General features: G+C 37.5%; 2 protein-coding genes and 2 long non-coding RNA genes across 5 annotated transcripts; 2 read left to right on the top strand and 2 right to left on the bottom strand.

Moving 5' to 3' along the window:
• Window positions 1-819: 819 nt before the first annotated feature.
• zgc:165604 (uncharacterized protein LOC792578 homolog) lies at window positions 820-2,593 on the bottom strand. Its single transcript, XM_042710960.1, has 4 exons — window positions 2,351-2,593; window positions 1,306-1,461; window positions 1,083-1,205; window positions 820-998 (listed from the first exon to the last, which is right to left on the bottom strand). The coding sequence occupies exons 1-4, from the start codon at window positions 2,478-2,480 to the stop codon at window positions 820-822; spliced, it is 588 nt and encodes a 195-aa protein (XP_042566894.1). The 5' UTR covers window positions 2,481-2,593.
• LOC122134686 lies at window positions 992-1,477 on the top strand. The gene is made up of 2 exons (XR_006153031.1): window positions 992-1,220; window positions 1,346-1,477. It is a non-coding gene; the product is annotated as an uncharacterized LOC122134686 (long non-coding RNA).
• LOC109073765 lies at window positions 2,001-9,134 on the top strand. Of its 2 annotated transcripts, none has more exons than XR_006153030.1 (4): window positions 2,001-2,132; window positions 2,946-3,073; window positions 4,985-5,490; window positions 9,123-9,134. It is a non-coding gene; the product is annotated as an uncharacterized LOC109073765 (long non-coding RNA). The 2 variants fall into 2 exon arrangements; XR_002014903.2 differs by lacking the exons at window positions 4,985-5,490; window positions 9,123-9,134 and adding exons at window positions 7,386-7,515; window positions 7,643-7,779.
• On the bottom strand, window positions 4,972-22,370 carry pacs1a (phosphofurin acidic cluster sorting protein 1a). The gene is given in 23 exon segments (XM_042710958.1): window positions 4,972-5,109; window positions 5,564-5,650; window positions 5,905-6,137; window positions 6,275-6,416; window positions 6,818-6,860; window positions 7,099-7,328; window positions 7,413-7,523; window positions 7,637-7,791; window positions 7,983-8,089; window positions 8,279-8,383; window positions 10,293-10,425; window positions 11,278-11,390; window positions 11,517-11,600; window positions 12,169-12,262; window positions 12,594-12,754; window positions 13,231-13,290; window positions 13,784-13,867; window positions 14,831-14,922; window positions 15,098-15,255; window positions 15,600-15,727; window positions 15,924-16,013; window positions 16,106-16,193; window positions 21,962-22,370. Coding segments are annotated over 23 exon segments (2,772 nt in total). The 5' UTR covers window positions 22,117-22,370; the 3' UTR covers window positions 4,972-4,990.
• Between the last annotated feature and the right edge of the window lie 1,167 nt (window positions 22,371-23,537).

The raw sequence follows: 23,537 nt of genomic DNA, 5'->3' as shown, positions 1-23,537 counted from the left end.
TGAAATGAATGTCCAATATGACCCTCTACAAAGCATATACATATCTACTGAAAGACCAAACTCAACTTGCATTAATTTTTAGTGACTTTTGATTGTCTGTTGAGATTATGCACAGCTTGTAGAAAGTGCTTTAAAAACATTAAAAGACAGCCCCTAAATGAATATTCTGGGTTTAACACAATTCACATGTATTTCACAGCTTCTTTGGCATGCGATTAATTACCTCAGGACCAAAAATTACATTTACAATAGTCACCTAGGAATGTGCCCAAATAGCGAATCCGTATTCAGAAAGGCACGGAAAACGAATAATGGATTCTACGGATCCACTATATTGAGAATTACTTGGGAATCGAAAATTAGATTTTAAGGGTAAACTATTGTTAGAGAAAGCATCAAAAGATTGAGATAGAATGAGCGATAATCCGTATAGGACGATGGCGAATGAAGCACCACTGGCATCGGAAAACGTAAGTAGTGCTGGTAGTTCTAGGCGGAACCCGAATCTCAAAAGTAAAAGTAAAAAAGACGCACATCATAAGTGATCTCAATGTCCTTCATATTAATAAGCATGTGAGAAATCATTGAAAGGCACGGAAAACGAATAATGGATTCTACGGATCCACTATTGTGAGAGAAAGCATTTACATTTCCAAATACCGGATTCGGGCACAAGAAGCACTGAAAAAGCCTTGGCCCACAGGGATTTATTTATTTATTTTATCAGAAAAAGTAGAAATGTGTAGTTTATGTGGCTTATGTTCTCCCCTTTGACACAAACTGGCTTTCACAACAGATTAGTGTAGAGATGACCTTGTCTCATATAAAGGAGCGTTTAACCTCATTATACCCCTCATTTTCCTCATGGCTGTTCCTCCATTTGCTCTCCTGTGCCGAACGGTGGAGCCACAGCACCAGCACCATCAGAGCCAGCAGGAGCAGGGCCATGGAGAGACTCAACAGCACCCCCTGCAGGATGCCAGGAGAATTATCTGGAGCTACAGGTTCACAACAACAACAAAAATCTCTCATCATTTACTCAATCTCACGTCAATCCAAACCTGTAGTACAGAGGGACTCACGTGTGTAGACAGACAGGTTAATGTAGCAGTGCTGGGTTCCCAGTGGGTTGGTCACTGAGCAGCGGTAGAGGCCAGAGGCCTGTGCAGACATATTGGCAATGTGCACAGAGCCCTTTAAATCACCTGAGACAGATACAGGTATGAAAGATTGTTTCTACATGCCTGTTGTGTTTCGTACACCTGTAAAAAAGTTTTTTTTTTTTTTTTTTTTTTTTTTTTTTACCATTCATGTTTACTGGCAGTGTCATCTTATCCGGTTCTAGCTTTTCCCAGATCACCTGTGGAGTAGGAAAGCCCTCCGCCACCAGACAGGACAGTTGCACATTGCCTCCAGCTTCGGTGTCCCCTTCCCACAGACACACAGGAAGGGACGGAGGTGCTGCACACACAGAGAGTGTTGAAACCTGAACACATCAAGCCTAAAACTTAAATAAAACTTCACATTACAAGTTGTCTATAAACTGGAAAGTATCAAACATATTGTGTAAACTGTAAAGTATAGCAGAAGTATCTGGACTGAATCTCTCCCTCTCTCTGTAGTTTATATTATTATTTTAAATAAGCTTTTATTTTTATGTTTTCACTTTTTATTTTTCTAATTAAAGTTTTAGTAAATGTATGTGCTTTGTCATTTTTATTTAGTTTGTTTTTTTAAACAATTATATTTAGCTTTGTTATTTATTTATTTAAGTTATTGTCGAACTTCAACTTATTTTATTTTGTTTAGTGTCAAATAACTTTTTTTTCATCTTTTTTTCTATTTATATTTCATCAAGTGAATAGTAATGTTTTTATATTTCATTTAAATTTCATTCAAATATATTTTATTTTAGTTCAGCTTTATTTCAATTCGTTTCGCCCGTAGTTAGTTTGCCTTTATAAGTGAGTCATTGATTGATTCATTAATTCAACCGATTCATTCAAGCCATTGATTCATTCGTGAACCCTCGCGCCGCAGTGCTACGGTGTTCTGCTGTGTGTTTGTTTGGACCGATTTTCGTTGACAGGGCGAAAACAGACTGTTTTAACTTGCAACATTGTGTCTAAAATGTAAGTTACACAATTTACCAAACTTATCGTTTTTGAACAGTTGTATAAAAGCCATATCACACTTGCAGTAGTGCTGTTGGTTTGATTAGTTCGACCTCGTGCGTCGTGTTTAGAATCGTAGCCGCGCAACAGCACTCTTGCTCGTGTGATATTGCTTAGTTGGCTATGAAAGAACTATTAGTATGTCTTAATATGATACAGTATATGATATATGATACCCAAAACAGTGAGGCTGAGCTCTCCTATGCCGGGGTCTCCAGTCTCAGGTGGGTTGCTGACCACACAGCGATAGAATCCAGCGTCAGAGACACGCGTGTAGTTCAAAATGATGTCCGCGCTCCAGAGCATTCCCACAAATTGCAAAGCAAATTCCAGAGCAAATATATTTTGAAGAATAAGCGTTTTGGTTCCTATCCAATTTAATTCAATCCCATTCTAACGGGAATCCATCATGGCGGCGCTCATCGGTTACTTAGAAAAAAGGTGGATTGATTTGCATTATATGGACAATAAATACTAGGGGTGTGACGAGACACTTATCCCACGAGACGAGACACATCCCAAATGTTTCGAAGAATGTTTAAATCCAGAGAAATAAGCATTTTTAACTAGTGACACGGACCGTGTCCATATTGTCATTGTGTCGCCTGCCAATGACTTCATAACCCCTTGATTTCCAATTTTGTTTTGTAGACGCTTTTATATGTTGGGTTTTAATAGACCGGTGACGACCGCACAGAGTAGCATTATAACAGAACTTTAAAATGTATCTAGTATGATAAATCATTTTTTCTTTTCTATCATATTTAACAGCCTAATATTAACAATGAAATCAACACGCACCATATTGAAGGAAAGTGGACGCCAAGCAGGCCAGCCAGAGTAGCCTCCATCCTGTACAGCCCATCACTGAGGACCCGTGTGCGCTTTCCTCCATACAGGTCAGTGTGTTTCCCCCTTCAAACCTCACTGCCACTGACTGGACAGGCATAACTGGGTTATTGGGCATGAAAGGGGGTAGTTCTCATTTGCTCTCCCTTCATCTCTCACCCTCCCTCCCTCCCTCTCTCTCACACACTCTCCCTCCATACCCAGACACAGTGAATAGTTGACCTGTCCCTGTAGTGTTCAATAAGCATCTGCTGAATCAGGGGTTGTAAACTTTATGGTACAGACCCACAAATGTGATGATCTCATTGGGAGGAACCCCCTGGCTAAAATATGGGGGTAGGTATATACACTACCATTCATTAGTGGTTGTTAAAAATCTTTTTGAAAGTCTCTTAAAAATACATAGAAAAACAGTAATATTGTGAAATATTATTACAAAGTAACTTTTCTATTTCTGTTTTCTATTTTTATGTAATTTATTCCTGTGAATATTTTCAGCAGTCATCACTCCAGTCTTCAGCGTCACATGATGCTTCAGAAATCATTCCAATATGCTGATTTTTTGCTCAAGAAATATTAAGATCCTTAATACATCTTTAAATTATACATAATACTGTGACATGCATTCTTGCTAAATAAAAGTACCTTTTAATTTTCTAAAGCTTACTGACCGCAAACTTTGAAACATAGTGTATATAGAAAGTATATATTGTGAAAAAATCTATATTTGTGTACAACATTAACTGGTAAAAAATTTTTTTTTATTTTTTTACAAAACATTATGAATTTTCTGTAGACCCCTTTGTACTCTTTTGCAGACCTGAGTTTGAAAGCCATTGCGACTACAGCTGAGGCCATTTCTTACAGACAATGCAACGTGTACACTTTTTCAGCATTCAAACATTTTAACTAATAAAAAGTCTCTTGCAGAGATTGCAATTACAATAGATTTATTACTTGATTTACATTTAATGTAAATGTCAAAATATCACACTAGAGCTTTTTAGTCCAAAATATACAGTACTGACTTTTCAGATGTAGAGTGCATTATCAAAATAACCACGTTTACTGCAATCATACTGATCAATATACTGCATCATGCAAACTAACTAGGTTTAGTACAACAGATTTAGAAAGGCAGTAATGGTACCACGATTTCCAGACATTGTCTTAGGTCACTTAGATGGTACAAAACCATAGTATCACCCTTATTAGTCATCTCAGATAATCGTTGTAATGGAAGGCATTGGGGAGGTAGAGAGCAGTGATTACTTTTAGTAATGGCAGATTAATAAATTAATAGTGGCAAAGAGATCTCAGAACCACAGTGGAATGGATTAGGTGTCCATAGCATCTTAGACAAACCCTGATGTAAGCATACATACAGTACATGCTTTGATTACAATATACATAGAGATAAAATCACTTAAGCAAATATAGATTTCTATACAAGTGGACAGTAGAATTTTTCATACATAGACAAAAGTATTCTTTAATAAAGTATCTTACAAACAATGTCTTTAAGCTTTGGATTTTAGATTCAGTCGGGTGAAGTAACACTTATCATACATTAAAGTTGTATAACAAAAGGTACACATTCTGAGGGCTTTACATCACTAATATCAAGTACCATTTAAACAAACTCAATACAATATTGGGATATTATTGCATCATGAATCGCACAACAGACCAAACACTGGTAGAAAAGGTTAATAATATTGTCAACCCACTCATTATTTATCCTCAAGTCTTTCAGTCTGCTCTGGCCCTCTAAAGGCCAAAATGAGATCAAATAATCCCACCAATCACAGATGAGAAATTCAACATCTCCCACATTGGCTCAAGTATCTTTTATATACAGTAAGCATGACCACCTCAAGAACAACATCTGGCCATCTATTCAGTCTGAAGGCCGTAGCAAGCAGGGTCAGGAAACTTTACCCTGTTTTTTTTCCCTCCAGAGGTCACTAGGAGGATGGTTTGTTGTAGCCGAATAGCCCCACAGGGAAGTACTTCACATGAGTGGGCCACTGAGACGCCAGCTGGAAGAACTTCACATCATTCCACTCCATTCCATCTACAGACACTGAAACATGTTCATTTCATGAGTCAAATGTCATTCTGCATTATTTCTAGGTCACTAGTTAATCAAATGTGTGTCATGGCTCGTGGACAAAAAAAAATTATACTAAGGCATTCTGAAATTCATGTTCATTTTTACATTATACAATGAATATTCAGTTAGGAAAATGGAAACTAAACATTTTGCCAATGGTCTCAGACCTTTCAGGGCCATAAACACCAAAGACGTTTAGTTTAGTGGTCAATTCTTAATCTTAACTTTGACCCCTCAAATTTGGAATATCTGGTTATCATCTTTGGACACTAGGAATCATATTTTCACATTATTTGTAATAATGTGTAAACCTTTTAAACAGTGAATGTCTTGGTAAGCTTGACTCAATTCGTTTGATTTGGTTGTAATATTTGGAATGATTCCTTTTGTTCATATTAGACTGGTTTGTTGTTTTTTTAAGTACCTCTTAGACTGGTTTGTTGATTCTTGGCAGACAGCTTTGACTCAGTGTCTCTCTCTTTTGGCTTCTTCCCCAGGAAGAGGTTCGGGACTGAAGACAGGCAACATGACTAAATATAGTTGGTGTAGTACATAAATATGGAGAACAACAACAATAGTAGCAATAACTACAGTGAGAGCTACAAATAAATTAAAAAAAAGAGCAGAGGGCAAGAAAGAAAATTTCAAATGAAATTATGGTGCTAGAAAACATATGCTTAGTCCAAAAAAAAAAAAAAAAAAAAAAAAAAAAAAACGTGATCTTTAGCAAATGGACAAATGTGTAAATCTAGTGGTCCACCTCACCTTTCTTGTTTTTCTCCTTGGTCACCACAGTCATGGACATGGTGTTAGAGCCAGTCTGGAGCTCAAAGGAGCCGGGCAGTCTGCTAACCTGCAGGGATCTGAATGCACACTTCAAAGTGTTCTTATTGCCTGTGTCTCTCCGCTCTCCATCTTTGCGCTTCTCAGCCCCTGAAGACACCCAGTAATCCACCTGCAGCCCAATGGCATCCATGCCATGAGACATGCTGGGGCTACTAGATAACAGAATCAGTTTGACCAGATGGTTTTTTTTTTACCGGGCAAGTATTTTTAAAGAGATAACAGCTGTAAGCTAAAGCAGTGTGAGAAACAGCAGAGCGGTGCAGATTTCTGTACAATATTGTACACAAACCCTAGTGCAGCCAGTCCACTTAGTGATGGGGATGGAGGAGGCGTTGCAGATTCTTTCATCATCCCAGTGGGAGATCCGTGAGCAGGTGGGGACGTTGATGGAACTGCCAAACTCAAAGGCAAGCCTTCCTCACAATCTCCACCTACAAAGAGTCAAATAAATATTGGGAAAAAAGCAAAAATAATATTCAAATGAAATTTCTCTGAAAAGTGATGAGAATTTCATTAAATAAAATGTACATAATTTTTTTTAAGTTGACTTTTCAGTCTTTCTGAGGTGGCATAAATGCGGTCTAATAATTAGCCTTGCTGCTACTGGACGATAATTGTTTAACTATATATTACACTACAAAAAAGCATTTATTTGATAAAGAAAAACAAATTTAAATGTGCATTTTAATGTTAGTGCTAAGCCTGTGTTTAGATTAGCTAAAAAATGCACTGGTTCTCTGTTCCCATCCCTAATGGTAATACAATATTACTAGTGAGATTTGTGTGGATAGATGCAAAAAAAACAAAAAACAAAAAAAAACCCATTACAAACCTGAAGATCCTGGGCTGGGTTCTACCAATCCCACCTTAACCAACTGTTGCAAGAAAAAAAAAAATTACATTAATCTATCCATCATTGGAAATCACAATGCTTTAATGTTGCAATATACATTACTGTATAAAGTTTGGGCTCAGTATGTTTTTGTTTTTTTTTGGCATTAAATTAATCAAAAGTATCAGTAAAGTACAAAAGATTTCTATTGCAAATAAATGGCTTTTACAAAGCTAACCGACTACAGACTTTTGAACAGTAGTGTAAGAAAATGTACTTACACCCACAAATGGAACAAAATTTTGGTAGGAATCATCATCTTGCCTAGAAGAGTAAAATAAAAAATATAATCAAAAATATATGGAAAGATGGGATGATAGAAATATTTTTAATTTATTATTGTGTTTGTAGGTAATAATGGGATGGTTAATGGGAAACTGATGAGTGACCGTAGATCCGTTGATATACTGTAGAATTCGCCCAGCCACATCCACAAAGTCAGCAGAGGAAGCTGAAGAGATACGAGAACAAATCCTACTCAAATTGCTAATAAAATGTATCTCAGCAGGCACAAGAATGGATTACACTCATTTACCAGTCTGAGGCGGCTCTGGGCAGCTGAAAAACTCTCGCCATGAGCTGTCCAGGAAGGAAGAACTGTAGCGATTGTCCAGAGAACCCAGGTGTTTGGCCACAGGGTGAGAGCCTGTGGAGACACTCACATGATACAGCCTGCTTTTTTTGATAGTTGATTTTTTTGGAAAGCTTTTGTCATTGTTGTGTGCAATATAATTGTGTTTAAACGTTATTTATACACACCTGTAGGCACCACAAGGAACTTCATGTGACTGAGCCAGTCAGACATCTTGTTGGCGAGCTGAGAGACGTAGAATCTCAAGACTGCTCCTAAGTAGCTCTGACCTCCAACCGCCACCACCTTCACCGGTTTGGGCATGATTGAGTTACAGTTGCAGCTGTGAGAATAAAGATGTATGTCACTGCAGTGCAGACACAAGTATTGGTAGATGCAATCGCTGTTTACATGCTACAATCTCTGATCAACCATGCAGAATCAGGTTTAACAATATCAGATCTGACAGCCAGTCATGAATACAAACCATTTGTGTTTATTCTCAGTGATTCATTCCACCACTGTTATGCTTACAATTTCTGTATGCGTGTGAGCAGGGCGGAAAGGACGGCCTGGATTTCTGATCCGGAGCAGGTGCAGACCACCGGCAGCTTCTGGGCCTGCAGCAGCTCAGCCACATACTGCAGAAACACACACAGAGTCATTACTCTACTTCAGAATGGATAAAAACATCAGCATGCGCTAAGATACTGACACAACAAACAGACTTCAAATTAAAGCAGTTATTAACTGAACAAAAGAATGGCTAAGTTCTGTTCAGGGTGGTCAGATAGTCAGGCACAGAGGAAGTGAAATGGACTGGTATTTACATGTCCTTGCCAGTCGCTGCCATTGACCAGGATAAGGCTGTCAGGAAGGGTGCTGTCAGACAGCAGGATCTGGTTGAGCTGGTCGTACACTATCTTCCTAGGCATCTACAGATAAAAAACATGACTGAAAACATCTTGTTCACCTTCATTTTCTCAGTTTAGCATTTTAAGAATTTAACTTTAAGGTGCAGTGTATAATTTAAGCATTTTAAGAATTTAACTTTTGTGTTTATTGCATTTTTACCGTTGTTATTACAGTGTATTATCTTTTTGTATTTGGTATATATTAGCTTAGGTGTGTTTGAAGCTCATTTGCTTTTATAATACTAGCTCATGTGGTTCATCCTTGCGAGGCATATTTTGTTTCCTTGCAAGATAAATTAAATTTAAATGTTATTTTATCTTTTTATGTTTGCCTCAGCTATATGCTGCTTTTACTCATTTACTATTAGTGAACATTCAAATTTGTAAATGTATCATTAGAGCCGGTTCAAAAGTTTGTTGCTTTAAAAAAAAATTGTAGTCATATTCACCACTGTGTGCATTAAACTGATGGCAAATCATGGTAAAGACTCTGAGGACAAAAAAGATTTATTTTTTGGTTTGCTCTCCTATCAAGATGGCCTACGCTATAAGTAGATCGGTAGCACCCTGAATCAAAATGCATACAGAAAAAAAGTAGGGTCAAACAGATATTCTGCAGACACAACCATGTCCTCTTTTGGAAGGCCAAAAATGTTTTTTACTTCAACGAAACACACAGTGACTCCACAATTTGGCATGCTGTGACAACAGAGAGACTGGAGTTATGATGCTTCTTTCTTTCGTGATGCTGAAAATTCAGCTTTGCATCACAGCAGTAAATACATTTAAATAGAAAATGGGGCGTGGTGAACAAGCCGTTTTAATAGAAAACGGCTATGTAAATTTTATAAAGAATAATCTTACTGTTTTGAGTGTTAGTTTTTGATTAAAGATCTGCTTTCATGCAACAATAGCTTGTTTCCTTCCAAAGATTTCTTTTTTAAAAAGGAATTTCTTTTCACAATTTTAGACTATCTATTCAAGTTTAAATGTTGTCAACCTATTGACTAATCATTTATTCACCGCACAAATAATTGTGTCCAAACAAGTTCCCAAAGAAACACATGTGTCCAAACAAAAACACTCCCAAAAGCCTGTCTTTCATTGTATGGACAGCTCCCATTGGCTGAATCATAAGTTGATATGTCGAACCTTTTAACGAATGTTGACATGTTACAGTCCACTCTTTGCAGGTTTCAATTAATCGATTAGAGAATGTAACTTTTACAGTGTTATTTTATAATTATTTTGGTTTTAGGGGTATGTTATTTACCAGTGAAAAAATATACACTTCACCTTTAATTAACGAATAGCCTTTAAAATGGTGTCACCCTAATGACTTGATCATAATAGAAAGTATTTGAAGTTTATGTTTTGTTGTAGTGGAAAGTAATTCGTTTTTAAGGGACTCTCGTATTGATGAAGAGTTTTATCAGGGATTATGATAAAGAGCAGCAGCAGCGATGGTGAGCAACAAAAATATGTTTATAAAATGTATCAGATTTTTAATAAACTGCAGGGAGGATTAAAAACGACACTTCATCACGATGGCCCTTGAGTACGTTTTGACACCTCTGCACAAAAGTGAACGGCCATGTGAGCCAGGTGTTGAATCATGCCAGACCTAGTACAGAGCTGCATAAGGAGAATTATCGCCCACTCTCTCTCTTTCTCTCTTTCTCTCTCTCCTTCCTCTAGCATCACACCCACTCCTCCCACTCGCTAATCCTCACGCACAGCCCAAATGAATCACCATATTCTCTGCTTTGCCCTTTCACACGCACACAAACACACAATTTCCTGAGCAAATAGCCCTTGGGGTTTATCGATTCTGCTGAGCTTCAGTCAGATCAACTTAAGAACAGTAAGACAGCTGTTCTTGGTTAAGTGTTAGCTCTGTGTACGTGCGTGTGTGTGTGGAAGTTGTTACCTGAGGGGTGAGGGTGAGCTCGGGTGATCTCTCACTGTCCGAGCTGTTTGTGCGTTCACTGAGGGGTTTGGACAGCTGTCTCTCTTTCATAGGGGTCCCTCGCCTCTGTTTGGGGGTATGACTGCCATCCAGTCTGAGGAGAATTGCACAGCTGCTTTTATTTATTTGCTACACACTCCATTTCATCTCAATATGTGCACAAGTCTATGAAAAGCAAGCAACATTCCTATTTAAGAGTATAATTTCATGCACTGTAGCAGATCTCAGTAAAAGAAAAGGGACTGCGTACATAGTTTGTGGATAGAATAGATTAGTAGAGGGCCGTTTGACCAAAATATCATGGTGTGAATAATTTTAAATCATCCCAGAACTGTATAGTTCTCTGCTGCAAATTTAAAATAAATCGAAAAGTTATTAAGAAGATGAAGTGAGTGAGGATCCATTACTAGAATACAGAACTGTATATATAACAATATTGTCAATTTTACAGGAAATTTAGGTAAATAATTTATTACATATTAAACTATGTGCTACAGCACTTTTTTTTTTGGTACTTGATGGACTAAAACCAAAAGATAAGGTAATTTATTATAAATTAGTAAGGTCTGGCATTGGCAGAGAAAAATTGGTACTGACACATTTTAGGACTGCATACTTCATAGCAAACAACCCTTAAAAGCATACTCACCACCAAAAATTAAAACTGTCAATTTATTCAAACCTGTGTGAATTCTTCTGTGGAAGATATTTTGAAGAATGTCGGTAAACATTTTCAAAACAAACAGTTTAGGTTCCCAGTGACATCCATTATATGGACAAAAATACAACGGAGGCCACACAGAAACGAAATAGTTCGGTTATCATCAATCTTGAAAATATCTTGTTTTGTGTTTAGCAGAAGAAAGAATGTATACAGGTTTGAAATAACTTGAGGGTGAGTAAATTATGACAAATTTTCATCTTTAAATACATGTGAAACACCAACCTGGGAGATGGCATGTTAGTGCTATTGCTCCTCTGTGGAGTCCGGGGCCTCTCTGCCACTGATAAAGTGATGCTAGGGGTCCCGTCGGCGATCACTTCCACTTCATTGAGTTCCTGTAGCAGTAACCTCTCAATAAATACTAGTTCATGAGCTCACAGAGGATAAGATTTTACCGGTTTTATTACAGCCCTAAAAAGAAACTAAGAAAAGGGCAGATAAAGACAAGCAACCAGTCTTACCAATGTGTCCATCTCTGAGAAAGCTTCGTCTATGTGCGCACTGGGGGAACGCTGGATTTTACCAGATACAGTCAGCTCGCCCCTCTTCAGAAGAAGGAATGGATGAGGAAAGAGAGAGAAATTAAAAGAAATGAGACAAACAGTGGCCTTAAAAGGATAGTTCACCTAAAAATATTCACCTAAAAACCCTCAAGCCATCCTAGGTGTAAATGACTTTCTTCTTTAAGACGAATACAATCAGAGTTATGTTAAAAAATGTCCAGGCTCTTCCAAGCTTTATAATGACAAAATAAAGAGCATCTATCCATCATAAAAAGTACTTGACACGGCTCCGGGGGTTAATAAAGGCCTTCAGAAGCGAAGCCACAGAGCCGTGTGGAATGCTTTTTATGATGAGGGATGTACTTTATTTTGCTTTAAAATTTGGACCACTACCCAGTGCCATTATAAAGCTTGGAAGAGCCAAGACATTTTTTAACATAACTCTGATTGTATTCGTCATATACACCTTGGATGGCCTGAGGTTGAGTAAATCATGGGGTAATTTTCATTTTTGGGTGAACTATCCCTTTAAGAGCAGCAGCAATAAGGCAAAGTAAAGTAAAGCTAAATTGCAGTGTTGAAATAAGGTCTCTCTCTGAATGACACTCACAGGACTTCGCTTGTCTTTGCCATGGCTGCACCTGCTATTCAAGCTACCAAACTCTGTCTGAGAGCTGGACTGTGACATGCCTTCAAAAAATGGCCTAAAACACACACACACACAAACACTCAAAGCCAGGGTCAGAATAAGAAAACTGAGGTGTAGGCAGTTTGCCCACTCAGTGTATGACTAAAAAAGCTCAGTCAGTTGTTATGTCAGTTTATTCCTGCATTTGAGAGTGAAATATGTTGCTTGTACATATTTCCTATTATACAATATATTCCAGAATCTGTTGCAATAGCAACAACACCACTGCATTTACTGGCTGCCTCCTCTATTATTTAATAACATCTGTGTAATGCAGAGCAAAATTACTAAATCGATATCTGAAAGTGGGTGCCATAAGAATAAATATTAGCTAGCGAATGCAATACCGGAGTTTGGGTTTGGGTGTGCTGATAACACTGTCCGTTTCTTCCATGTCTGGGCCGCTGTCACTGGGGTTGTACATCTCAAGACTGTCATAGAGCTCATCCAGATCCTCTTCCACATCTCGGATCTGCTCTTGGGACACATGATCCAAACCAAACCCCACCTGCATGCAAATTATTACCCATCAATTACACTGATAGAGATGAACAATATACTCATACAATATCATTTACTGGCCAATATTAGAGTTTAGAGAATATAGCATTGATACACTGACAGAGGAAGTTTGTTATGCATGTTCATTTACCCTTTTTTATATTTAGATTACCTTTCTCATCATCTGCCACTCACTTTATGTTAAATCCTTTAAAACACAAATAACTCTTAAAATGTTTTAAAAGAATTAGTTTTTATTTGGATAAATTAGATTTTTAATATCAGCTATGTATTGGTTATTTGCTATTAAATTAAAATAATTAATCTTATTTGTATCAGATGTTTATTTGATGTTTATAAGATATGTAATGTCTAAAGTGACCAAATTCAATACTTAAAGACAAATTGAGAGTGGAAGGGATGAGAATTGTGTGGGTGAGTTATATTTGGTTGATTGTAATTTTATAGACAGGATGCAATTACCTCATCAGACACTTTGAACCATTTCACCAATGCCATAAGCTTCTGTTTGATGTTGGGTTGCTGGATTTAAAACACAAACACCTTGTTAGACAGAAAACGGGGGAGTCATAAGCAACAATAAGCAAACAGACACAAATTAACAGCGTATCTGGCTGAGCAAAAGCAGGGGACAAAAATAGCACCAAGCAGAACGTGAAAAAAAAGCTGTCACAACATCCACAGAGTGCTGGCGAAGGGACTAGAGGCTTGTCAGCTAGAAGACAGAGCACACAGGAAAACAAAACAGACTTGTGAAGGCATCTAAGAGGAGGAGGAAGCAGATAACACGTTAATGTGCTCAGAAGTCCCATCGCTAGAGTTTCCATATGACTGCAAAAATTGCAGCAAGCTCCTATTGCAACTGCTGCTACATGTAAAGAACATCAGTGGCCCCAGGGAGAAATATGCAGTTGGTTAGCTTCTTGACAAAGCCTGAATCATCAAGGAGGCACAGAGAAAGCTGCTATGGAGCTGCTCTGAGGTCTTTTTTTCTAATCCTGGACAGATCACTTACGTTAACTCTGGTGATGGCGGCTGTGGAGGGGTGTTTACGGCGAGGTTTCTTTTTCCTCAGTTCATCCTCGTCATCATAGAGGTACTGCCCAAAAATGACAAACCATGATTTAACCCTCAAAAACCCTACCAGAATAAAATAACAGTTCACAGCGAGAATGTCTTTAAGTGCCAGAAGTGATCCATACGACTTGGGCACTATATTACAAGTATGGGGCAATATGATTTTTAAAAGAATAGTTTCACCCAAAAATGAAAATTTGCTGAAAATTTACCTCAGGCCATTCAAGATGCAGATGAGTTCTTTCTTTCTTACTTGTTCACCAATGGATCCTCTGCAGTGAATGGGTGCCATCAGAATATGATAAATACATCACAATAATTCACAAGAAATCCACACAAGTCCAGTATATCAATTAACATCTTGTGAAGCAAACAGTTTTTTTAAATATCAAACTGTTTCTTTCAGGCTAAAATTATGCTTTAATGATGGATTTGTTTATTACAAATACACAGCTTCACAAGTTGATGAACTGGATTCATGGATTCGATTACATCTAGGTTATGTTGTTTTAATCAGCTGTTTGAACTCATTTTGATGACAGCCATTCACTGCAGAGGATCCACTGGCAAGTGACGTAATGCTAAATTTCATTAAATCTGTTACTATCTTTGATGTTACATGAAGTCTTCAAAACACCTCTTTTTTTGTGGTCCAAGGGAGAAAAAAGTCAGGTTTGAAACTGCATGAGGATGATTAAATGGTGACAATTTTTGTTTTTGGATGAACTAATCTATTAAATCACCCATTTTGGCTCCCTGTATTTCTTTAAATTTCTTTCCTCTCTTTGCCAGAGGGTCTTTTCATGCCACAGTTCTTACACTTCTTATCTGATAATATTTTTGCTTTATAAAACCCATGTAGTGCATTTCTTCAGTCATCTGACTGATTCATTTCAGTCTCTGTGATATTTTCTTTTTAAGTAAAATGTGTTTTGGTGATTTTGTTGTTTTTTTTTATCAATCACTTCAATCTCACAGGATTTACCTGCCCCTGCAGAGGGTCATCGCTGCCGTCCTGCTCTGACGAATAGCTTTCTTCTTCCTCCTCAGAGTAATTATCGATGTCTGGTGAACGATCTGAAGAAGAAAGGAAGAAAGGAGGAATCATGCAAGTGATTAAACCAGATCAGGCCTTGCTAAAGGACTTACTAAAAGTGTTCTCAAAAATGTAAAAAAGCAGCCTTGACCTCTTTTTGTAATTTCTCATTAGCTGCTTTGAATTTAAATATATATCAAAGTGTGCAAGTCTCACCAGACAGCTTGGCCTTTGGTCCCTCTGGGTCGATGGGTTGACTGGAGAGAGAATAGACCCTGATCTCGGCAACGGGCACTGGTGTGTCCTTCATCGTCTTGTGGTTGATCGTCGTGTGCAAGCCCTATGTATGGTGATGTTTGGTATGATGATGAGTTGAATTTTTAGTGGTGTACTGAATCATAGCACAAATGCAAATGTCTTGCCATTTATTTGGGCTTTAAATTACAGAAAAAAAAAAGACCAGTGGGGATTTTTGGTGCATCGTTGAGAAGTTTCAGTACTGTTAACACCATTAAAGTGATAAAAAAAAAACTTTATCAGATGCATAGAAAGTTGTTCTATTCCCCCTCCTACAACAGCCTTCTATGTATTTTACGACATTTTAAAAAACATTTTCAAACCTGTGCTAAAACGTGGGTTATTATTTTACTTTACACAAGCAGTCTAGAATCACAAAAAAATGCAGCTGAACTGGATTTATAGGCTTTTGCAGTTCCTCACCTCAGCCATATTTATCATCCCTAGCGCGAGGGTCTTATAGCCCAATATAGTGCGATTCTTGTACCTCTTGCGTCTCTGGAGCATAATCTGAAGCTTGTTGGCATCTCTCTTCAAAAAGTGTGGGTACTGAAGACAAAATGTAAGGGAGAAAAGACTGCAAAATGTAACATTAACCGGATCTAATTTATTATAACAAAGGGGAAGAGTCACTTAGAGACTTCCAATAGGTTTCATCATAACAAAACCATAATACTGTAATATTATCTCTGCAAATGTCAATTTAGTTCTAATCTAATCCAAAAGGCACTCAAACACTGCTAACCTGAAGAGAGAAGGTCAGCTGTAGATCAGTCTCAGTAAGTCCTGCAGAAGACAGCATGATTTCATTTGACCGCAAAATGCGTTTTGAGCCCTGAAGAGACATTTACACTCATTAGTCACCTAAACATGGATTAAGAACAAGACTTATAGTTGAGTGATGCAAACCAGTAAAACAATTTTTACCTGAAGTTTAACTGCGATGACCACTGAAGTGAGATCTCGGTCCAGCTCCTTCAAAATCACTAATTTTTTTAGAGTTAGACTGAGAAGTCTGCAAAAGAAAACGAGAGAGATGCTCAAGTTGCTCTGAGGACAAGTTGCTATGGCAGCTGAATGAATAATCTGTCCGAAAGCTGGCTTATCAAGTTTACCTCACGGAGTTGACATTTTGGCTGACATTTCACCTAAAATTCCACACAACAATTGCAGCCATGATGGTTTTTAATATATGTCACTGTCAGACACAATTACAAATTGAAATGTGCCTCATATATTTCAAAGGGATTGATATTTAATGGCCCTTATGTTGTGCCAAACCCATATGTAATTACATTTATTTTTTGCTGTGGAACACAAAATGAATTTTTGTAAAAATAGTTTACACACAGTTCTTCAGGAGCTTGACATCATGAACGGTCATCATATGGAAAAGCTGCTTCCTTAAATTCTTCACAGAATTTCACAGAAAACTACCAGCACAGGTGTTTGGATCGACATGAGGGTAAGTAAATGATGGCAGATTGTTCATTTTTGCACTAAACTATCCATCTATAGAATATGAAACCCATTTATATATTGATTTTTAAAACTGCTTTTTAGATTGGTCTATTGATTGAAAATGGTATAGGACAACTGATGCAAACTGGTAACAGACAAAGAATGCAATGTCCCAAAATCTGGGTTGTGATGTTTTTGGCCTGAAGTCAAGAACACTGCATTGGTGATATTAGATTGTTGTTTTTGGAATGTAGTAGAGTTGTGTGAATTGACAGTGACACAGCATTCAAGGGCTGGGCTCATTCAGTTTCTGTTGTAGATTCACACAATGACAGGAACACTGTCATGAATTTTTAATTAATTAAATACACATGTATATCTAAGCCACAACATGAACTATAGAGACTATAAAAGTAAATAATACTATATACAGGTGCAACTCAATAAATTAGAATGTCGTGGAAAAGTTCATTTATTTCAGTTATTCTACTCAAATTGTGAAACTTGTGTATTAAATAAATTCAATGCAAACAGACTGAAGTAGTTTAAGTCTTTGGTTCTTTTAATTATGATTTTGGCTCACATTTCACAAAAACCCACCAATTCACTATCTCAACAAATTAGAATACTTCATAAGACCAATAAAAAAAAAAAAAATTTAGTGAATTGATGTTCATTTACTGTACATGTACCCAATACTTGGTGGGGGCTCCTTTTGCTTTAATTACTGCCTCAATTTGATTTTGGCCTTCAGCTCATCTGCATTTTTTGGTCACTTGTTTCTCATTTTCCTCTTGACAATACCCCAAAGATTCTCTATAGATTCTCTATAGGGTTCAGGTCTGGTGAGTTTGCTGGCCAGTCAAGCACACCAACACCATGGTCATTTAACCAACTTTTGGCAGTGTGGACAGGTGCCAAATCCTGCTGGAAAATGAAATCAGCATCTTCAAAAAGCTGGCATCTTCAAAAAACTTATTGGTAAACGGATGCAGTGACTTTGGTTTTCAAAAAACACAATGGACCAACACCAGCAGATGACATTGCACAAGGAGTGGCTTAACAAGAGGAATATGACAACTGTATCCAAATTCCTTGAGACGTCTGTGTGTGGTGGCTCTTGATGCCTTGGCCCCAGCCTCAGTCCATTCCTTGTTAAGTTCACTCAAATTCTTGAATCGATTTTGCTTGACAATCCTCATAAGGCTGTTGTTCTCTCAGTTGGTTGTGCATCTTTTTCTTCCACACTTTTTCCGTCCACTCAACTTTCTGTTAACATGCTTGGATACAGCACTCTATGAACAGCCAGCTTCTTTGGCAATGAATGTTTGTGGCTTACCCTCCTTGTGAAGGGTGTCAATGATTGTCTTCTGGACAACTATCAGATCAGCAGTCTTCCCCATGATTGTGTAGCCTAGTGAACCAAACTGAGGGACCATTTTGAAGGCTCAGGAAACCTTTGCAGGTGTTTTGAGTTGATTAGCTGATTGGCATGTCACCATATTCTAATTTGTTGAATTGTGAATTGGTGGGTTTTTGTTAAATGTGAGCCAAAATCATCACAATTAAAAGAACCAAAGACTAAAACTACTTCAGTCTGTGTGCACTGAATTTATTTAATACACGAGTTTCACAATTTGAGTTGAATTACTGAGATAAATGAACTTTTCCATGACATTCTAATTTATTGAGATGCACCTGTATGTATATATATATAACACACAGTGGTGTGAAAAATTGTTGGCCCCCTTCCTGATTTCTTATTTTTTTTGCATGTTTGTCACACTTTAAAAGGTTTTTTTTGGTACATTGGTATAATGTTAGGTTAACATTAACAACAGAGCTCAAACTATTACGATCAACCATATTCTTCAACATACCTTCTGATGTTCACATTCATGTTTATTTCATGCTGTAACTTATAGTAACGTAAAAGAGATGACTCGCGACCAGCGCGACCACTTGAAATGAGTCGGATATGGCACGCCACATTTAGGAGCGAAATTTTTGGTTCGAATTTTGTGATAAAACTGGACAGTTCCAAATAATATTTGTCTAAAACCTTGGCTTGAACTACGGGTTATTCATAGGGTCAAACAGAACCTGCGTTAATGCGCCATTTTCATTTAACCGCCTTAAAATGAGATTGCGTTAATCTTGATGGCCTTAAATTCTACACAAGAGATATTTTCTTAAGACACAGTACTGTATGAGTTACAGTCTGAAACATTTTTCCACCCCCTTTTGATGGATACAATCTGACATTTTAAACTATGTCTGATAGTGTTAATAATTGCCTATACAATGTTAATGTATTTATGTAGGCTGTTATGCATGCACCAATGTATCGACCAGTATTCAGTATATGTTATATATAAAACATACATAAACTCAGCAAAGAAAAAAAAATACTTAAACTTTCAAAAAAAAAATTTCCATCAAATTTCTTAAAAAGATTCAGCAACTGTCACATAAACAGAACAAATTTTATTTCTACAGTAAGCTACAGATGGTGTTCAATGCCCTTGCATTACCTAAAAGCAACATCTCATGCTAAGCTAAACAAGAAAAGTCATTAATACATAATAGCAGCTTGAACCCAGTCCTTTCTTCAAAGTGAGCTTTATTGAACTGGGTCTAATTCACTTACAAGTCTGTCCCTGTGCATTAGAGTGTAACTCTAGAGCACATAGGTAATGAAATTGGGAGAGGAGGGGCAAACCGGACACACATCTCACCTTTCAGTGATCTTACGCAACATTCTAATGGGACAATGTGCTGCAACATCAGTTTAGGGTTAACATTAAGCAATAATCTTACTGATGTAGTTGAATGTAAATTACAAAGTAAGAAATTAAACCCCTTTGAAAGCATTATGGTGCCAATCTCAAAGAAAGAGACAAGATTAATAATGTCTTCATACAGTCAGGCTCTTTGCTTCTTCATGGCCATTTTCTCTTCCACTCTTCCGATGAAGCATCCCAAAGCCCCTCCTCTACATTTTCATATTACAGTCCCTTCATGTAAGTAATGAGGCTAAATATTGACAAGTAAACCGCATATGCCTCCACATTATTGTGTGCATTTTATACAGAGGAGATGCACTGTTTAAAAAAAAAAAAAAGTGTCTCTTTCTGCTCTAGTTTTCACTGCAGCAACAAATTAGGATGACATTTTCACTCTTCAGATCACTCTGCATAAAATGTGTTGTTTTTAGTTAACTGCTTCATTTGGTACTCTTTTTATTTAGCAAGTTACCAGGAAGAACATTATGCACAAAAAAATCAGCTTGGTGTCAATCGTCTAAAACAGGGGTTTTCAACCAGGGCCTCTTAGCTGGTAAAACATCTTTGTGTTAAATCACCCAATAATAAAATGTGACATTCTGTATTTTTGTCTCATATTCACCATTTAATCATATTTACAGATTTCTTGACTCCACAGCAAACAGAACGTGTTTGTCTTTACTGTTCCAATACTTGTGGAGGGCACTGTGTGTGTGTATAAACACATACACTCACTGGCCACATTATTAGGTACACCTGTTCAATTGCTTGGTAACATCTGAAGTGGATCAAAAAAGTTCATAAAAGTTCTCCTAAGACTAGAACAGGTATTGTTTTGGTTTTAGGACAACTTTTATGAAAGGTTTTGATCCACTTCAAATGTTGACTACTGTAGATGTGATGGAGACGACTTGCTGTAGTTCAAACTGAGCTTTAGAATGGGGTTAGAAAGGGGATTTAAGTGACTTTGGACATGGAAGTATTTCAAAAACTGCTGATCTACTGGGATTTTCACAAACAATCATCTCTAGGGTTTACAGAGAATGGTCTGAAAAAGAGAAAATATCCAGTGAACGGCAGTTGTGTGGATGAAAATGCCTTGTTGATGTCAGATGTCAGAGGAGAATGAACAGACTGGTTAGAGATGATAGAAAGGCAACAGTAACTCAAATAACCACTTGTTACAACCAAGGTATGCAGAATACCATCTCTGAACGCATGAAAATGCCTTGTTGATGGGCTACAGCAGCAGAAGACCACACCGGGTGCCGCTCCTGTCAGCTAAGAACAGGAAACAGAGGCTACAATTCACACAGGCTCACCAAAATTGGACAACAGAAGATTGGAAAAACGAGTCTCTATTTCTGCTGCAACATTCATGGTAGGTTCAGAATTTGGCGTAAAGAATATGAAAGCGTGGATCCATCCTGCCTTGTCTCAATGGTTCAGGCTGCTGGTGGTGTAATGGTGTGGGGGATATTTTCTTGGCACACTTTGGGCCCCTTAGTACCAACTGACCATCATTTAAATGCCACAGCCTACCTGAGTATTGTTGCTGACCATGTCCATTCCTTTATGATTACAGTGTACCCATCTTCTGATGGCTACTTCCAGCAGGATAATGCACCCTGTCACAAAGCTCAAATCATCTGAGTCTTGTTTTTTGAACATGACAATGAGTTCACTTTACTCAAATGGCCTCCACAGTCGCCATCAAATAAAGCATCTTTGGGATGTGGTGGAACGGGAGATTCACATCATGGATGTGCAGTCGACAAATCTGCAGCAAATGCATGATGCTATCATGTCAATATGAACCAAAATCTCTGAGGAATGTTTCCAACACCTTGTTGAATCTATGCCATGAATAATTTAGGCAGTTCTGAAGGCAAAAGGGAGTCCAATCCGGTCCAAGCAAGGTGTATCTATAAGTGGCCAGTGAGTGTATATATATATATATATATATAGATATATATATATATATATATATATATATATATATATATATATATATATATACATATATATACATACATACATATACATACATACACACACACACACATTTTTGCATATAAACAAGTGTTACAGTACTAATATATAATAAGTACAAAAACTAAACTAATTTTAATACAAATTATTACATATTAGTGGAGGAGAAAAGTAATAAGTAGGCTACTAGTATCTAATGATGGAGTACTAGTGACTAATTAAATACAGCCTATTATGACACTACATACTAGTATGAATTTTAACTTGACAATGATTAATTACTTCATCATAATATCGTAAAATAAAGCATGTACAAGTAACATAAACGTACAAATGTTCAAACTGCTTGGCACATAATATGGGTCTGTAAAGGCTGAAAAAAACAAACAAACAAAAAACAAGGTCTAAAGTAAGAAACCAGTGTTTCATGTGATTTCCAGTGCAGCGTGATCTGGATTAACAATTTACTCTGGTACAAAGTAGCTCTTTTGGTGACTGTACAAAAAAAAGCGCGTGTCAACTAGAAAGTAAAAAAGCGGCGTACCTGGGCACACAGCTGGGAGAGGAGCTGTCAATCTCCCATGTCGCGAACAGGTTCATCTGAACCGGGCGACTCGAAGAAATCGTGACCGTCCTGAGAGGCTGCAAGTGGGGAGACGGAGCTCCCGCTCGCTGCTGAAGCCCTCCTCGCTCAGACATGCTGAAGTCTCGGGTGCTGTGCTGCCGGTCTCGCTCAGTTTAGACGCTCGCTCGCTCATGCATGAAGTCTGGTCAGATATGGACAGTTTCATGGCACGAGCCTCTTAATGTTCCCGCCTCCGCTCGGCGGTGGATTCATAGGAGACTTCATTCAGCTGCTGCTGCGGTCAGTCAATTCAGCTGCCTGCTTGTGATCAACTTGTGATCAACTGAACGTTTAAAACAACAGCAGGAAGCGGAAATATCTTTTTAAGAAACATATAGTAAAGCAACGCCTCTCATTAAAGACGCAAGTACTGCAAGCGAGCGACGCAACAAAATTGAACGCGTCGCTTGTGTTTATCGCGTACCCTGAGGACTAGTCAGTAGACTATTCGAAATAAACAAAGAAAGAAATACAGATCTAATAATATCATTTTATTGTATTAAAACATTTTATATACCTATAATTTTATATTGATTGTAAGACAAAATATTTGATTTGCCAAGGTTGTAGTTGCAGCTAACCTAATTAATTATGAGCACATTACGTTTCATGTACATATTGTCACAGATTTTGTATTTAGCCCAATGGATTTTTTCAGCCGTTGCTTCAACTGAAACAGTTTGAAACGACAGAAAATATTAAGTCCAAGTTTATATTTATCTCCCTACGTTGCTCTCTTTCTATGTATTTTCTTTTTTTTTTGTGTAGCACTTTTGTATATTTTGTTGTTGTGGGATCTTATAAAACTTTGGAAACACACGCTGTGGCAGTTTTTGCTTTTTATCTCTCTGTCAGATTGAAGCCAGAGAGAAGTGAAGTTTCATGACATCAAGTCCTGAAGCATGCAGACTGCCAAGGATTAATCAAAAAGAGTTCCAGAGTTCCTTACACTTTCTGCATTTAATTTTTTTCGATAAAGCTAAAACTGAATACATGTAGGCTATTCCCTAAATGTTATAATGTTTGCTTTATTTCAAGACTGTCCTGGAAATTTTAAGGGCTCTGCTTTTACTATACAGTATATACTGGTGCAACATAGCCTACTTCCTACACATTCCCACTTCCTGTTTGTAGCCTATTTGGATGCATGACAAGCAAAATCAAGTACAAAACAGGACTGAGTTTTTTATTTTTTTTATTTAACCTTTATTTAACCAGGAAAGTCCCATTGAGGTTAAAAACCTCTTTTTCAAGGGAGTCCTGGAGAGTTAAATGCATGTTTGCTTTAGTCTGTTCTGATATGATCTCACATATAGGCCTACACAGTAATCAGACACCAGAAACAAACACGTGTAGGATGTTGTCTTTTACGCACAAAACCTAACATAGCTCTGAAGACTGCAGATAATCGAGCTCACCATCAAAGGACAAGATGCTTATAATTATCTCTCTCTCTCTCTCTATCTCTCCCTCTTTCTCTCTCTCTCTCTCTCTC

This window comes from Cyprinus carpio, chromosome A21 (genome assembly GCF_018340385.1).
Source record: "Cyprinus carpio isolate SPL01 chromosome A21, ASM1834038v1, whole genome shotgun sequence".
NCBI lineage: Eukaryota > Metazoa > Chordata > Actinopteri > Cypriniformes > Cyprinidae > Cyprinus > Cyprinus carpio.
This window is presented reverse-complemented; position numbering and strand designations above follow the sequence as displayed.